The sequence below is a fragment of the Carlito syrichta genome, unplaced genomic scaffold, assembly GCF_000164805.1.
Source record: "Carlito syrichta isolate Samal-C Ts95f unplaced genomic scaffold, Tarsius_syrichta-2.0.1 Scaffold302276, whole genome shotgun sequence".
Classification (NCBI taxonomy): domain Eukaryota; kingdom Metazoa; phylum Chordata; class Mammalia; order Primates; family Tarsiidae; genus Carlito; species Carlito syrichta.
In genome coordinates, this window is record NW_007246372.1 from 1,118,516 (window position 1) to 1,136,180 (window position 17,665).

At 50.5% G+C, this 17,665-nt stretch overlaps 1 protein-coding gene across 4 annotated transcripts in view; it reads right to left on the reverse strand.

Annotated features, from left to right (window-relative positions):
- Positions 1–715: 715 nt before the first annotated feature.
- PATZ1 (POZ/BTB and AT hook containing zinc finger 1) overlaps positions 716–17,665 on the reverse strand; it is a 19,611-nt gene continuing 2,661 nt past the window's right edge. The window contains exons 2-5 of one of the 4 annotated variants that reach the window (XM_008056198.1): positions 17,489–17,552; positions 10,265–10,436; positions 3,702–3,774; positions 716–2,225 (exon numbers count right to left, since the gene is read on the reverse strand). In XM_008056198.1, coding sequence (XP_008054389.1) covers positions 2,192–2,225; positions 3,702–3,774; positions 10,265–10,436; positions 17,489–17,552 — 343 coding nt within the window. In that variant the 3' untranslated portion in view covers positions 716–2,191. Of the gene's footprint in view, positions 2,226–3,701; positions 3,840–10,264; positions 10,437–15,286; positions 16,293–17,488; positions 17,553–17,665 lie in introns of those variants that run through there. The other 3 variants (XM_008056196.1, XM_008056197.1, XM_008056199.1) reach the window with 3 other exon arrangements.

Sequence of the window (17,665 nt, forward strand, 5' to 3'; positions counted from 1 at the left end):
GCCACCGAGCCCAGCTTTTTTTTTTTTTTCTTAAGAGTGCCTCTCCATTGTCCAGGCTGGAGTACAGTGATACAATCATAGCTCAAGTGATTCTGACACCTGGGCTCAAGTGATTCTCCTTCCTCAGCCTCCCAAAATGCTGGGATTACATGTGTGAGCCATCATGCCTGGATGCAAGTTGCTGAGCTTCTTAAAGCCTCTTGGCCATGAGGATTCCCTACCTATGTCCCTCTTTAGGTCCTAGCTGGTTGCCATGTTGGATCCCCTCTTACTCCAAGTCTCCTCTACCAGAGTCTCAATGCCATCTCGCACCTTTCTCGACTACCCTACCGGCTCTCCTGCTGTCACTGTCCCCTCAGCTTGCCCGGCTTTTCTCCTTACACCTCTCATTATCTGGACTGATATCAAAATTGTCTTTTCCCCTCATTAAACTCCACAGGGGTGTCTTGTTCACCACCATATCCCCAGGGTCTAAAATTGTGCCTGGCACACAAATAGCGAAGGCAAGCAGCAAATATTTGTTGAATGAATGGGTGAATCCTAGCATTCTAAGTCTTCAGCAGGACCATCCACCTATCAATCCCAGTGAACCTGGTGCAATGAAGAGGAAGAGGGCTCTCCTGGGACCTCACCCCCACCCCAGGTGCTGGGTACAGACTGCCCACCTTTGGGTCCCAGACCACCACAGCTGAAAAACTGGACTCAGGGGAGCAGGTAGAGTAACGTACTAACGTTTTTAATACAGTCTGATCAGATCAATTCACATCATAAGGTCAACCTGGTCTCACTCACGTGTGACACAACTGAGGTACAGTGTCCCTATCTGCTGGCTTTTCCATTTTCCTGGGTTCCAACAGCACTAAAACCCCCTACCTCCCTGACCAGACTGGCATTTTTTAAAATTTTGCATAAAACTATTTCTTCCATAGACTTCAAACAATCAACTAGCCAAGTTAATTATAGTACATCTAAACAAAGTTTAATACTAACCCTAATGTGTGACTGCGGTTTACAAAGAGCTCTGTATCACCTGGGATAGCTTTCAGTAGCAATTCACTACATCTGGTCCTAAAAAATAATAACAATAATAATAATAATTAGAGAATCAAAACCCAACAGCAAGTCGAATGGTTAAAATCATGTAAGAACTGGAATTTGGGGTGGGGGTGCCTCAATAGCTGAGCTTGTCCTAGCAGCAAAATGCTAGCCTCCAAGCAGGGCTCAGAAAGGTCTGGGGCCCTCCAAGCTGAGGGCTGAGCTCTGGGGACTCTCAGAGGACACTCACCCCATGGTCCGTGGGATGCTGTAGGCTTCAGGCTTCCTTAAAAACAGCTGGGCATCAGTGTTGTGTGAGTGGGTAGAGACCCTACTGTGTCTATTTTGAGGGTTATGGGAAGGGAGGATAAGGAATTGAGAGAAGTGGGTGGGGACCCCAAATCACTAAGGTCCCACCATGCCATGGGGTTTGGGTTTAGGACTGGGATCCCTAAGAACTGAGCACCAGGAATTCCAGCTTCCGTCCATTAGAGAAACTGGGACTGGCGTGGCCTTGGAGGTCTATGTAGTGTTTTCTGCCCTCATCCCAGACCAGGTCTCCCTGATATTTCTGCAGAGTATCCAATGAAACTCTATTTCTAAAGACCACTGGGGGAATGGGTTATGGAGAGGGAGTTGGGATGGGGTGGGGAGTTAAGAACAAATAAAAATCTCTCAGCTACAGAACCCAAAGACTTCACTTCCCTCCGCATTCACAGCATTTCTCAGCAGTCCCCAGATGACTGTTTCCGTGGGGACGCAGCATCTGCCTCACTTCCCTTCAGGCCCCATGGGCTGCTGGTCAACCTCAGGATCTACTAAAGACGATGCAAATGCCGACTGAACAATCTGAAACCCAAAGGACTCAAGGAGAGACATGTTCTGCTGGGGAGAGAAAGGTGAGCCGAGGGTAGGGCCCAGGTCCCCCAGAGGGCCCCCGAGGGCCCGGACATGCACCTTCTGGATATGTTTGTTCAAGTAGGACTTAGAGCGGAAGAAGCTCCCACATTCAGGGCATGGGTACTTCTTCTCCCCGTCAGACTCCATCTTGTTTTTGGGGACTGCTAGGTCACAGGAGAAAGAGCCATTAGCACTCTGCTTCTCCGGCGTCTTCAGGTCGCTGGCATCTGAGAGGTCACCGTAGGAGTCGGAGCTCTCAATCGGATCCTGATGTGAGCATTTCTGGCCTTCTACAAAAAACGAAACACAAGGAAGAGATGAGGCCAGGCTCTGGAGATGCCCCTCTGGAGGGGTCCTGAGGGGCCAGCTCACAGACCTGTGGAGGACAGTTGATGCCAGACACTGCCCTGGCAGAAGCCACAGAGGGTTGGCTGGTCAATCTGGGAGCCTGGAGTGCCTATGGGGGTGAAACAGCAGGGCCCTGGGGCCGCCAGCCTCCCCTGCTGTGGGCTCTTCATGCAACTGCACACGTATGGCTCACCATCATCTCAGCCTGCTTCAAGGAAGGGGTACACAGAGGGGACCTCTACTGCTTCTACCCAGAACAACTCTAAGACCCCCAAGCTCCTAGGCACTCTTTCGGGTACCTCTGAAAGTAAAATAAGCTATTCTGATGATGCTGAATAGGTGTATCAGTAGCCTCATCTGCACCGGACTAGCTGCACCCTAGCAAGGCAGGCAGAACCAGAGCCATGAGGTCCTCAACCTGGGTAGACCCCATCAGTGGCTCAGACAGAATCCAATCCCTGTCCTAATGCTACAAACACAAGCCCTGCCCTTACCGCCTTCCTTCTGCCAAAACCTTTCCAGGGCCAAGCAGCCAAAGCACAGAGATTAAAAGCAACGCTGAACAACTCAGTCAGCTGGTGTACCTGCCCAGGGCCCAAGACACGCTGGGCCAAGAGACAACCCTCACTCCCCTAGCCTTGCCCAGCCCACGTTGGAGTCCTCTACCAATCAGCAGCTTCCTGCCTGGGTCCAGAGAGCCATGCTGGGAAGGGAGGTCTGTGATGGGAGCATGGAGCATGCCATCTCTGCCATCTTTATCATCTGCCAAGTCCCTGACCTCAACCCCGAGGCAACAACAACGTGATATACCACAGAACAACCTGAATCAACAAGTGAAGGTGGGCCTGGGGAGCTCTCCACAAACCACCTCCGAGTCAGAGGAGTCAGGCAGTTCATTCATTGCCATGCATCTCACAACCACAGCCAGAGGCCCTCCAGAAAGGGCCGCACACAGCAACCAACCACCCCTATCGCAGGAGAAGAGTGTCATTGGCTCCCACTGGCCCACAGGGTCAAAGGAGGAGAAAGCATTCAGCCGTAGCTCCACACCATCCTAAAGGGTGACAGGCAACAGGCAGGCCCAGAGCGACTCATCATGCAGGGCTCCTCTTCTGCCCTGGGGCCTGGGGCATCCCTGCAGGGCTCCAGACGGTGGGGGCTGGCCAGGAGGAAGGGACAAGGGCTGGGGAAGAGGAGGCGGGGGGCTGGATCTTGGCAGTGCCCTAAAGCCTCACTCACTGCCCTGGAGTGAGATACCCACTATGACTTTTGTCCTGGAGGCCACTGCCACTCAGATCTCTGAGCCTCCTCAAGGCAGCCAGAAAGCTGGCAGCCTTCCCGCCTCCCCACGCCCGGCCCAGCGCCCCCACAACACAGTCTGCGCAGAGAAGCAAAGTGCAGAGCAAGGGGTCGCTTGCCTTTGTTGCCATAGGTCCTGGCGCAGTGGAACGCTGCTCCCCCATTCGGGATGGGCTCCTGGTGCCTGGAGACCTGGGGAAGGGGAACACCGTGGTGGGTTTTAACATGGACCTTTAAGTAGGAGGCAGAGGAGAAACCTAAACAAGACAAAAGGAGATGAGATCCCACGGCCAGCAAGAGATACCTCTCTCCTTCCCCCGCCTCTCCTCTGGCCGCTCTGGCTGCTCTGGCTAGCATTCCCAGGTCAGCTGCACCTAGAAGGGGCCCCCTCCTCGGCTCAAAAACAGCTGCAACCACAAGAGCCATGTCGGAGGGAGGCACTGTCCACGAATCGGCTTTTCTGCAGAGCCCACTCTGCAAGGCTGTGGTGAGGGTCCTAGGCCAGCCACCTGGTGGGATGACATGAGATCCTGCTCCTGCTTGGGCCAGAGGCCAACTGCCTCAAGGCTTGCCTGGTGCCTCAGTAACAAGTGGTGTGAGTGAATGTCCCGTAGCCCCAGGTCAGCTGCCAGGATCACAGTTAGAAACATGGTTAGACAAGAATGTGGGGTTCCAGGGCAGCCACAGAATTCCAGCCAGCAGGATGTCCACTTAACACTTGTAAAAGGAAACTGGACAACAAACCACATGGAGGTAGAATGAAATCCCAGAAGAATGCCTTCAGGGAGCCCTCTTCTTCCACCTGTTAGGATACGTACTCTTTTCCTAACTTTCTCACCTTCAGCAATTAAAAATAGGAAGTTACGCTAAAGGAGCACGGTCATCTCTTATTCATGGTGGTCTCTTTGGTTCCACTTTGGAGCGTCCACCAGGTTCATGTACAGGAGAAACAGGGATGATCTCTCTTTATTTTGGGAGAGGGGAGGGGCAATCCAGCTGTCTGGGGGCTATTCCAGCCCACCCTGGATGCTTCAGTCAGTTTGAGTTATGAGATATCTCAGGTTGGGAAGAGCAGATCTTGGGGGAACTTCCACAGCAGCCACGAGTCCAAGGATGTAGAATCAGGCGGGCCAGTGAAAAGATTTTGACTTGGGTTTCACAGGAAGGACACATGCCATCAAACCCCACCATGGCAAAGGATCAGAAAGCACCTTTAGCAGGATCTGAAGCTTTTCAGTATAAGGTCTACTTGGGGCGCCAGTGCCCTAACAATGTCCCTTTAATCCACTCCAGATCTAGTCGACACATTCCCTTTTAAAATTATACAGCCACAGGATAACAGTGAGATCCATTGCTAAAGGGTCAGAGACTGGAAGAGTATTGTGTAATGACTGTGTAAGACTTGTTTAAAAACCCTGGGCTGGCATGACATTTTTGAATGCTGCTTAGAACTATAATAATGGTTTACCCTGAGCAAGGGCTGATGGTGCACCAGGACTTAGCACACTGCATGTGCTGCCAATTACTATTACACCCATTTTCCAGATGAAGAAACAAGAGGCTGGTGAGGTTAAGCAACATGGTTACATGCACAGCAGCTACTAAGCTACCAGGACCATGTGCCACCAGAACTTGGCCCTTAGCTACTGGGCAGACTCTTTCATGGTTCCTATGTCCTAACTCTGAGCCCTAGAAACATTCCTTGGACTCTTGCAGTAGGTTTGTCTCCCTTTTTTTTTTTGAGTCAAGGTCTCATTCTGTCACCCAGGTTGGAATACAGTGGCATGATCACCGCTTACTATGGCCTCGACCTCCTGAGTTCAGGTAATCCTTTTGCCTCAGCCTCCTAAGTAGCTGGGACTACAGGCGCATGTCACCACACCTGGCTGATTTTTTTTTTTTTTTTTTTTTAGAGAGATGAGTTCTTGCTATGCTGTCCAGTCTGGACTCAAACTCCTGGTCTCAAGCAATCCTCCTGCCTTGGTTTCCCAACGTGCAGGGATTAAGCATATGAGTCACTGCACCCAGCCTGCAGTAGGTTTCATCATTATCATTTACGCTCATGTCTTTTGTTACCATATTGGTGGGTTAGAATGGAAGCTGCTGGCAGACAGAGGGATGGCCTGTGGGAAGCTTATTTATCAAATATTTCCTTGACAGCAGCAGCTGGTAGTTCTGGAAGGAAATGTGGGATCGGGCAAATTTTCCTTCCTTTCCCAACAAAGCTCCTTCAAAGACCCACCTGGACCAGGTGGTAGTGTCCTGCCCTGCCTGGTAGAGCGAGTTGTCCTGAGCTTTGACCTAAGTAGTCAGTCTGGGACCAATCACTGGAGGACAGGCTGGATCAAGAGGATCTCATGTAAACATTCCTAAGAGGGAGGCTGTAGTCAGGAATGAGGAAAGCTAATAGGAAAGAGGCTCTTAGCCCTGTCCCTTGGGGTGGCACTGTGGAGTCCCCCAAAACCAAGCTGAACCAGAGGACACTGACCCTTGCCAAACAGCACAAGATATCAGAACTTTCTGATAATATGGTGGCGCCACTTTAGAAGGAAATTTTTGCCTTTGGTTTTTAATTCCTTGTGGGGCCTCGAAAGGAGCATGGAACTTCACGGTAACCAGAGCGGGTCCATTGCAGCCAAAGGCGATGCGAAAGGAAGGGGAGTTCCGGGAATTCCTATATTTACTCCTTGTAGTGAGAGCTATACCCGGGGAATACAACAAATGCTCAATAAAAGCTTGCTGTGTTTCCTGAAAAACAGTCTGAGAAACACGTGGTTGAGTCCTCTTGACTTTACCCCAGCTGCAGACTGTACTATCTATAGCAGAACCACATGGCGGGGTGGTAGGAGTGGATCCACAGCTGCCACTTAACGCCCAGAACTGAAACACAGAGCAACTCAGCAGCCAAGAGTTGGGATGAAACAGAAGCTCCACTTCTGAGCAGAACACATCTTTGAAGCCAGACATATTTAGCTGGAACTCTAAACTTACCCGCCCATTCACCACTGATTAACCAAGAGCCAAAGAGGCAGCTTGATCCAGGCATCCACGCAACAGAGATGCTGAGCGCACATGTGACTGCCACTACAACTAACACACCACCCTCCTCTTACTCCAGAGATGAAGACTTAGTTAGCACAAGGCCACTGCCCCTCCATTGTGCTTTTTTTGCCTGGAGCGTCTGCAATTCATACTCCACAATTAAATCGTCCTTTGGCAGGTTCCACATCCATGCAGGGGTTGAGGACTGCTTTTTCCCTCCAAAGCCTGGAGGGGCCAGCCCCAACTGCACTGTGTTGGAGCAGACCGAAGTAGTTTTATGTCAGTCCAGGGGAATGGTAGACTGTGTGCATCATCTGTTTGTGCCCCCACCTTCTGACTGAGGAGAAGCTTTCCTCTACCTTTAAAACAATGATGTTTGAGCCCAAATATCTCTGTTAAAGGCAGATCCTCAATAAGTTCTCCCTCTTCCCCATAACAGCACATATGTAGACATATACAAAGACTCTGCTACAGAAATTTTTTTTTCTGGAGTCAGGGTCTTGCTCTGTCACCCAGGCTAGAGTCTATTCAAATTCTTTGTCCATGTTTTAATTGGGTTCCATGTCTTTTTCATCACTGGGTTGTAAGTGCTCTTTATATATTTCGCTTAAAATCCTTTATCAGATATATTTTTTGGGGGGGTTGGGGTCTCACTCTGTTGTCCAGGCTGGAGTGCAGTAGCACAATCACAGTTTACTGCAGCCTCGAACTCCTGGCATCAAGCGAATTTTGCACCTCAGCCTCCCAAGTCAGTAGAATTACAGGCATGAGCCACTGCACCTGGCCCTGCTACAGAAATTTTAAAGGAAAAAAACGGTGATGGGCCAGGGTGCCAATTTTCTTTCTACTGTTCAACCCAACTGCTTTCCTCAGTTCAAAAATGAGGGAACAAGCTTTCTGAGCCATAATATTGCCTCCACTGCAAATGATCTTCCTCTACAAATGCCATCATATACATCCTGATATGTTTCTAAGCCAAAGACGGGGTCATCTGTCTCATTAGCTTGCATCTGACTCAAGTGTGGGGCTATGGCAGTCAGACTGCCTTCTCTCTTTCCCATTCTTCATGGCCAGGTGCCATTTTTGTGGCAAAGTCTGAAAAAGACAGATTTGTAGGTATGTCATTAAATTGATCGATTAAGAATTGTTGGGACTGAAGGATCTCACAAGGTACCTGGAATTTCACCTGATTCAATCTTAACCATTCTGATCAGCTGGCTGACATTTAGCCTTTGCTTGAAACCCTTACAGAGATAAGAACATTCATTCATCTGTGCAACTTCTTCCGTAAGTTTAGCCTTGGTGACAGACAGCAGGGCAAAGGATGACACAGAGCACTCTGCATTCTGATTCCAATGTCTCAATGTCTTTGGTATCCAGAAGGAAAGAACCTTATCCTCTTCATCTTTTCTTCATCTCTATTTCTGTCCAAAGAATGGGTCCAGAAGTAGAATCCTGTGCCTTCTCTTCAGATACAAACTGCAATTGTTGTCTTTCTCTTTTTGAGTACCCAGTGTGGATGAGCCCAGCACCTTCTTTTGTCTTCTTAGAGAAACAGAACTTCTTGCTCTGACTCTGGGACCGAAAGATGTCTGGCCTGTGATCCAAATCTAGTCTTGGCTTTTCTGAGAAAAAGTGAACTGATTTGCGCTTCTGGATCCCCCAATCCAGTCATGTGGCTTGTGGCTGTTGCCCAAGTTCTCTTTACCAACCCTTGGAAAATAAATCCTGACATAAAATAGTTGTTGGCTTTGCCATGTCAGCTGCCTCCTAACCGGACAGACTTTTCCACCATCCTGCTGCTCTCAGTTCTTCTTTCCTCTTGAGCTGGGCTCCCAAATGCTGTGGCTCTGGGTCTCCTGTCCAGTTCTTGTCCTACTCTTGCATCTGGGCTGGACTTTCTGAGTTTTGTCTCTGGTCTCTGATCCCAGTTCTCGGACTGAGAACTTCAACATTTAAAACTTGACTAACATGTCAGAAAACAGAACAGACAGCTTAAGAGGCTTTTATTACTACCGCCCCACTTTTTTTTTTTCTGAATTGGAGTCTCACTCTGTCGCCCAAGCTGGAGTGCAGTGGCTGCTCCCAACCACTGCAGCCTCAACCTGCTGGGCTCAAGCAATCCTTCTGCCTCAGCCTTCCAAGTAGCTGGAACTATAGGCACACACCACCACACCCGACCAATTTTTTGGTTTATTGTAGAGATGAGGTCTTGCCAAGTTGCCCAGGCTGGTCTCAAACCCCTGGGCTCAGGCAAACCTCTTGCCTCTACCTCCCAGAGTGCTGGGATTACAGGCGTGAGCCACCAGGCCCAGCTCTACCTCCCCACTTTCACAGCAGGTGTCCTGGCGGTACAAACTCCAGGTGTGAAGTCCTAGGGAGGAACGCAGTTCCAGGACACCAGGGATACCCAGCTACTCAGCAATCTCCCTCCCTTGGGAACCTCAAGGCACACAGACATGTATAGGCACCTAATGATTCTAGCCAGTGCCTGCAGGGGTATAGTGCCTGGTCCAAACCATAGTGTCAGTGAGCACTGTCTTTCCTAATATTGTTACAAAGTGTAAGGATGGGACCTCACAAGTGAGCAGCTCCTGTGAGGACTTTCACATACCTTGTCTCTTGGGATCCTCACAACAACCCTGTGAGGTAGTGAAGGGGGGTGTTCTAAACCCCATTTGAGAGATGAAGAAACTAAAGCTTAGAGGGGGAAGGGAGAACTCAAAGCCACATAGTGAAGGGCTAGGACTAAACCCTGGATCCTTTGACTCCTAGTTCAGTGCTCAACCCACTAAGCCACACCCCAGACTTCCAGAAGCATTGGGATAAGAGTGCCCCAGGAGATAAGGACATCCCAGCAATGTCCTTACCTGGCCAAAGCAAGCACACCATGCAGAAGCCTCCTCATGCTCACACAGACAGCTTGTTCCAGACCTCCTTCAACACAGAGCACGAGCCTCCTCCACTGATGCGGTGTTCACAAAACACAAACCTCCAACACTTTCAACAGCCAACTAGACCCAGCAAAACCTCATGGACAGGCCTGACTTCATCCAACACGACACCACTGCCACAGTTAGACACTACCTAGGCCCACCTCATCCTCCAGAATGCTGCCTGCTCAGAGCACCTTCTGCTTTCTTCTCTCATCAAGGCCACAATCTACCTGAGTTTGGGCTCTCTTCTGACTATTTGTGCTAGAAAATTTCTGCCCCTTCTTCTTTCCAGACTTATCCGCCTTTCCTGGCTGCCGAATTGTATATGCCAGGGAATCAGCCAGCAAACACTCTCAAGCAGAACCCTTTCTTCTCTCATGTTGGGACTTAATGACTCTCCCAGCAACCTTGGTAGTTCAGTGGTGTCTGCAAAATGCATCCACCCTGCTACCTGAGCAGCAGGTGAGTTTCGGGCCTAAACTTGGGAATAACCTCTCTCCTTCGGCTCCCACCTGCTGCTCTCCTGGATTCTTGGGAAGGAAAGAGTGGCAAACAGCTAGGTGGGCAATGGAGGTGTTTAACATTCAGTGGGAAAGGAGGACCGTGCAAAGAGTAGAATCTGAGGCAGAGGGGTCAGAACACCCCTGGACCTCACACAGGCTCAGGCCCATCCTCTGGAAGTGAGGAAACGGTGGGCAGATTACCTCGGTTACAGATACTGCAGAAGTTGCTGGGCCCCTCGCTGTGCTTCTTCAGGTGGTCTGCCATGTATGCTGCCCGCAAGTACTTCCCACACACCTGGCAGGGCACCTTGTCTTCATGACAGGCCAGATGGGAGCGCAGACGGTCTCGGGTGGCAAAAGAAGCATTGCAGGTCTGAGGGCAGAAAGGAAAACAGGGTGAGGCGAACTCCAACATTCCACACCTGACTCCCCACCAAGTGCACCATGCAGCAATAGCAGTTTCTGGCCATCACGTGGGCTTCCTTCATGGTGAGAGCTTTAGAGTTTGGCTCAGTCTCTCTACCCAGAATGCCAAGTGGCTGCTCTTATTTCCCATGATGCCTCCTCATGGGACATCTGGGTTGGAATCACTGGTTCTAAATGGCTTCCACAAATATACCTAGAGCACAGTAAGCTAAGATCTGTACTATACAAGATGAAGAGTTACACGTTTGCTCATTCTTAAACATTAAGAATTGACTTTAGGTGCCCTGGTTATGAGTGAATTTACAGATGAGTTATTGGCAAATCAACCAGGCTTCCTGTTCTCCATCTCTGGGTTTCCCCTAGTTGCTTTACACAAAGAATTTAATTTAATTGCTTTATTCAGTAGTGACATTAGTTTCAGACACAGGGAAAAGGAAAGGCAGGACAAAGCATAGAGATAACGCTTCATAATATTTTAGTGAGTTTGAATTTTAAAAAAGCAGCCCATAAAAAAAGGATCGTATCAATTCTGCTAATGTGAGAATTAACAGAGCGAACAAAGGCCACAGAGCATTTGTGAAATGTTAAGTTGGAAAAGTGCTGGTAATAACAAGGATGTTGATACTACCCTGCATTGATCGAGCAGTCATTCTGTGCCAACCGGGCACCACACATAGCCTTTTAGAGGCATTTATCTCATGCAATCCATCCTTGAAGCAGCCCTCCGTGGCAGGCCTGTTATCACCCTCCAGAGGGCATGGCCATGGAAAGCTGTGGTATGAGCTGCTTGAGCACCAACTCACATCCAGGTCCCAGGGTCGGATGACTCAGGAGCTGAAGGTCAGCACCAGGACCCTGGGAAGGAGGCCCCAGGTCACCAGGCATTTCTTGTATCTGAGGACCTGAATTAGCATCAGCTGTTGATCTCCACCCAACATCCCTTCCTGAGCTAGGGTTTGTAAAAGGCCCTCCAGCCTTGGGGGTCACAGAATGCCAGGAAAGCCCTAAGTTGAATCCACTGGTTTTCAGGCGATTTTGGTTCCATGGAGGTGTTTCAGGGATTCTAGTCAATTCTGACTCATTTCTTGCCTCTTACTGTTTTAGAACATAAGAGAATGCAACATTCACCTTAAGTGTGTTACCGATTGATGTTAACCCACTGAAGATCTGCCATCACATTAACTTGTGCTAGGATGGAGCCAGCAGTGTCTCTTTAACAGAAACATATCCTGAAACCCTAAGATCTCAAGGTTAAGTGTCTGAACACTGTCACCACCTACAAATGGTATTGATCTCAAAGCAAGAAACAAATGCATGCAGTGCTAGGGAGGTAGAAGATGCCACTGTTTACTACCCTAATCCTGAATGTGTGTTAGCACAGGCCTTGCTCTTCTCAGTCATTGTCTTTTAAAGTAAACATTACAAATCTGAACAGAACAATTTATGCTAATGAATTACTGCTTTTATCTGTTTTACGTATTCAGTTTATTCATATGAAAAAAGAGGAAGCTAATTTTAGAAAGCAAATTTACAGCCAGCTCGGTGGCTCAGCCTGTAATCCCACGCCTTTGGGAGGCTGAGGTGAGTAGATTGCCTGAGCCCGCGAGTTCAAGACCCACTTGGGCAGTGAGACCTCATCTCTACAATAAATCAAAAAATCAGCCGGGCGTGGTAGCGCATGCCTGTAATTCCGGTTACTTGGAAGGCTGAGGTGGAAGGATCGAGCAGCCACTGCACTCCAGTCTGGGCAACAGAGTGAGACTCCAACTCAAAAAAAAAAAAAAAGAAAAAAGAAAGCAAACTTGTCCAGCCGGGCACAGTGGCTCACACTTGTCATCCCAACATTTTGGGAGGCAGAGGTGAGAAGACTGCCTGAGCCCAGGGGTTAGAGACCTGCCCAGGCAACTTGGCAAGATTTCATCTCTGTAACAAATTAAAAAATTAGCTCACATGGTGGTGTGCCCCTGTGGTCCAGCTATTCCGGAAGCTGAGGCAGAAGGATCACCTGAACCTGGCAGGTCGAGTCTCCAATAGCTATTGAGTGTGCCACTGCACTCCAGCCTGAGCAACATAGTGAGACTCCAACCCACAGCAAAAAAAAAAAAAAAAAAAAAAAGGGCTGGGCTTGGTGGCTCAGCCTGTAATCCCAGCACTTTGGGAGGTTGAGGTGAGTGGACTGCCTAAGCCCGTGGGTTCGACACCAGCCCAGGCAACTTGGTGAGATCTCGTCTCTACAATAAATCAAAAAATTAGCCAGGCGTGGTAGCGCGTGCCTGTAGTTCCAGCTACTTGGAAGGCCGAGGCAGAAGGATCTCCGGAGCCCAGCAGGTCAACACTGGGGTGGCCGTGAACGTGCCACTGCACTCCAGCCTGGGCAACAGAATGGGACTCCAACTCAAAAAAAGAGAGAGAGAGAGAAAAGAAAATAAACTTGCTCAAAGACAAGCCTCAGCTACTAGAGAAAGTCTAGCATAGTCAGCCAGTACTCCACCAGCCCTCCTGACCTCCCTTAGGTATTCTTATCTTTCCCAGTTTACAGTTGGGCAAACAGAGGCTCTGAGAGGACATGGGGCAAGTGGCATGTGAAACAGCCTCCAAGCCTGTCCATCTCGATTCAGTAGAAGTAGCTTCTGGTGAGGGAAAGGTGTTGATACTTTTTAACATGGTGTATGGTACTTGGAAGCCAGGACTCCCCTGATAGGAAAAGGTGATAGGATCTGTGCAGGAAAATTCCAACACTTAGGGGACTCAGAGAGCAATATGAACTCTTGCTCTCATGGCCACAGGTGGGCCCCACCTCTATCAGGGACCTTGTGACCCAATGATAGACCACATTGGGAGAAGAAAACTCAGAATCTTCCCAGCCTGTAAACCAAAGCAAGGGTTGCCACAAACACCATCAGGAAAAGAGAAGTGCACCTGTTGATTTATCTGGGGACAAGAGCTGGCTTTGCCAGACAGTGACCCGAGGACCACCCTCCAGTGATGAGAGGGATGTGCTCGAAGTCTCAGAACTCAAAGGAACCAACATGAACCAGGTGTAAGAAAATGGAACTGAAAGCACACATTCAGGATTCTGTTTCCCACAGTCCCAGGGAGAGGGAGCCACCAGAGGGATATGAAAGAGATGCCTTGTTTCTCTTCCAACCTTCTTTTGGGATCTGTCTTCCAAAGGCTTTGCCACCTAAAGATGATGGACAGCCAAACCTCAATTATCCACAAGTGGATTATCCATTTGGGGATTAGCTAAGCAAAATTAAAATCCTGGACCAGGCTGGCTTCCCCCACCCCGTTCTCCATTGATTATCTCTCAAGGAATGAAAGCTAACTTTAGCCTGAGCAAACATAATTAGGAATGTAAATCTGCTGCTGGGGGGGAAAAAAGCACAAACACAACAAAAGCTTTCACTGTGTTACAAAGCCAAGCTGAAGTGATTGTTGGCTTCTCTGCGCCAGGATTGAACCTCTGTAGCTGGAGTCCCCAGGTTTTTCTGGGGAAGTGGTGAAAGCGTAACGAATCCAAGTCCAGCCCTGCCAGAAGTTCAGACAACACAGAACATGAAAGAGTATGCTCATGAGACCCAGAAAAAAGAGAAGTGGCTGAGGGAGAGAAGATTTCAAAGAAGGGGACATCCAGAACCTCCAGGCTGGGACAACGCAGAAGAAAAGTACTTTCTGTCCTGGAAACAGGGAGAAGACAGAGGGACCCTGATGGGAAGAGAGTGAGCCAGCAGCAGAATGCTGATTGCCTGTAGTGCTGGGAACAACTGCCCTGCCCACATCCCTGCACTTAGGCAACCTGCTACTGTTAGAAGGCGAGTCTGCCAGGTCCCGGCCCAGTCACCATGACCTTAGGTCATCATCTCTGGTCATCACTACTCAATACCGAATCCCCGTCATGCTCCCCTCCCAGACTTCCTCATATTTTTCTTCCCAAGGGTTGAGCAACTTGGGAATGGGGCCCAATGGTACCAAGGACGCTAGTGTAAACTCCCACCCTTGGTGGCCTTTGAACTCCGGCAGCCTCAGGGGGTGTCTTGAGCGGCCTTCTCCCATAGCCCTGGAAAAGTCTAAGAGCAATGCATGAAGGTCCAGCTCCTGCACCGGCTTTCTCAGGCCTGCTTTTCTGGTGTGTATGCCCACTTCAACTCATTCCTTCTCTAGCCAGTTCCTGAGTAGTGGAACCAGTGGAAGCAAAGGGGAGAGGACCCAGCTGTTCCAGCCTCAGCTTCAGGCTGAACTCCATGTGGGAAAAATGTCCCAGCCCACTGAGCTCACAAATCCAGCAGCACCTGGGGCATCTGGGCCAGTTAAGGATACTCAGGTCAAGTCCTAGGAAGACCGTGTGTCACTGCCAGATCTGAGGCTTCCCGCCCCTCTATTCAGATGGCCTTTCCACTCAAGCTGTGGCACCAGTCTCTGTAAGTGTCCTCTTTCATCTTCTGCAGCATCAGGAGGGAATGGGAGGTATGGACTGTGCCCAGCCAACCAAAGGCACAAGAGAGCCATCCCAGAGAGCTGTCTTTTCACCTCTGATGCTTTCCGCATCCCACACCATGCCCAACAGATGCCCCTGCTGGTTAACCAAGCCCCAGCACACTTGGTTGGTCATCCCAGAACACAAGAGCCCGCATGCCTTCCCCGGCTGGGTCTTGTTAGGGGGGTTCTGTCTACAGGGTCGGAGGTGGGGCCTGTAGAGTGTGTGTCGGAAGGGCAGAGCAGGAGCAGGCCCATACACCAGGGAACAATGATGTCAGTGTTATGACAGACCAAGGACAAAACACACAAAGCCTCAAATGTTAGAATGAAAACTTTTATCATCACTCCTGTTCTCCCCGCGGAGCCTGCGGGGGCTAAAGGGCACACCAGTGGGATCCAAGGGGGGGGTCTACACCTGCTTTATCAGCCCCCAAAGTCATACATTGGGGTGGCCCAATATAAAGCTACTTGTTAGTTAAGTTCCTGAGCAAAGCTGCTAATAAGCCTCAAAAAACATAAGAGTCTACTACACTAGCAAGAAATGAAAGCAGGACCCATCTGAGCAGGAAGGGAAGAGGGCAGCAAGGGTTGACCCTATTGGAGTGGTGCCAGTCTTCTCTGTAGGCAGATTCACTCCCAGAGCGGGGGGAGGGGTGGCCAAGCCCCACTCTAGAAACCCTATGCCTTATGGGAAGCAATGCCAGGGGAGGGGAAGTAGATAAGCTGGTGGCTTAGTTCCCGGGAAAGCACAAACCTCCAAAATTACCTAGGCAAGGACAGACGCCCAGGGGTACCATCTGTTAAAGGGGGGAAACAAGGCAAGAGAACCCAGGAAGAAACTCGGAGGCTGTGGGGGTACCCAGGAAGGTGTTTCTTGCTACCCTCACTTGGGGGCCTTGAGCTGGGAAAGACTCCAAGTCAGCCGAGGGGAGCTGGGGCACGGTGGGCAAGAACCACCTTGCTGGCCTGTCCCGAAAGCAAGGGTCTCAGGCCAACTGCTACTCCCATTCCCCTCCACGGTAAACCCTCTCCAGGGAGGCCCTGGTTAGCTTACAGGCCACTGGGTAAAGGCCCTGCTGCCCTCTGGAGCGGTCCAGCCCTGCCTCAGATATCCTGGCGGGGCTGGGCAGAAGAGAGCGTTGCTGGAGTGTGCTGGGCCCAGGTTTTCAAGGGCTGGGAATGATTTTTTTAGAGAAAGGGAAAAGGCGGTGTCAGGAACCGAATGGGACGACCTCCACAAAGCAGGCTGGGCAAAGTCCCATGATGGCAGGTCGCTAGGAAGAGGTTCCAGGGGCGGCAGGCCGCTGCTGCTCCCAACCCACACCTGGAAAAAGGGCAGAGAGTGCAGGTTACCCCCCCAGGCCACCGGGCATGCCCCCACTGCCCTTTGGGCTCCTCCTACTCTGCCCAGGCTGTTCAGCACACTACCTAGGAGGGTCAGAATGTGCTCTGTGATGAGAGAATCAGAGACAGAGAGAGAGAAGGCAGCAAGGCAAAGACAGATCCCAGCAGGCCCACCCTGGGTCATCCTCCTCCAGGGAGGCCACCTAGCCTAGCATCTTGAACACCATTCACACCTGGCCTCTAGGGACTCTCTGTCCTGCCTACAGCACAGCCATCCCTTCCTACGGGTCTTCCTGAGTCCTCCCCCCTTGCTACCAACAGGAGAAAGAAAAGCAGGTGATCCTATCAGAGGTCGTAGCGAGTGTCTCACAGCTGTGTCTAGCCCTTAGTTGGCAGGAACGCAGCATGGGAGAGGGGCAATAACCAAGGAAAACCGAGAGGCATGTTTTCCGTCCACACAGGAAAGCTCAGTGGCTGGGAGAGGAAACTCAATTTCTGGGTGCCAGCAGGGCCTCCAGATATTGTCCCACAGACAAACCAAGGGTGAGAATCTGGTCCAGCCTTCCCTACCTGCTAATATACAGAAGGCTCAAGAGAAGAGACCACCTTGTTCTCCAGTCCTCCAGAAACCCTGGCTCAGGATAGGTTAAACAAGTACCAGTATCAGGAGATAAGACCACCCACTCCCTACTTCCTGTCTCTCCTGCTGCCTTATGCCCTAACCTGAGGGGACCCAGGAGGAGGTCTAACTCCCCTGGTCAGACAGGGGAAGAGTTATTGGCTGGACCACCATGAGCCCTTTTTAAAACTGTGCAGTCCCTACAAACAGCAACCAGGCCCAGCGAAGTGCCAGATCCCCAAACACAACATTTGTGCAATGTGGCCCGCCATCCAAGGAGCCGGCAGACACCAGGAGAGGACAGCCAAGCAACAGAGTGAAGACGAAGACAGAGTGGGAACCAGGACCAAGCAACTGGGAAGGAGGGAATGTCAGCTGTGGGGGGAGGGGGACTGGGGTGACGAACAAAAAAGGAGAGCAGAGGGACAGCAGGAGGGTGTGCAAAGCGGTGGTCAGTCAGCCGGGCCCTTGGCACACACACCAGCTCACTCATGGCTGTGGCTGTGAGAACAGCAGCTTTCTCCTTCAGCCCATCTCTGCCCTGGCCCAACCCCTACCTGACACTTGTGAGGCCGCTCAGAAGTGTGCACCTGCTTGATATGTCCATTCAAGTGATCGGGCCTGGAAAAGAGAGAACCAAGAGGGACTTTAGAAACTTGGCCAGACCCCACCACACACACACACACACACACACACACACACACACACACCCCTGGTGTGGTGATGCATACCTG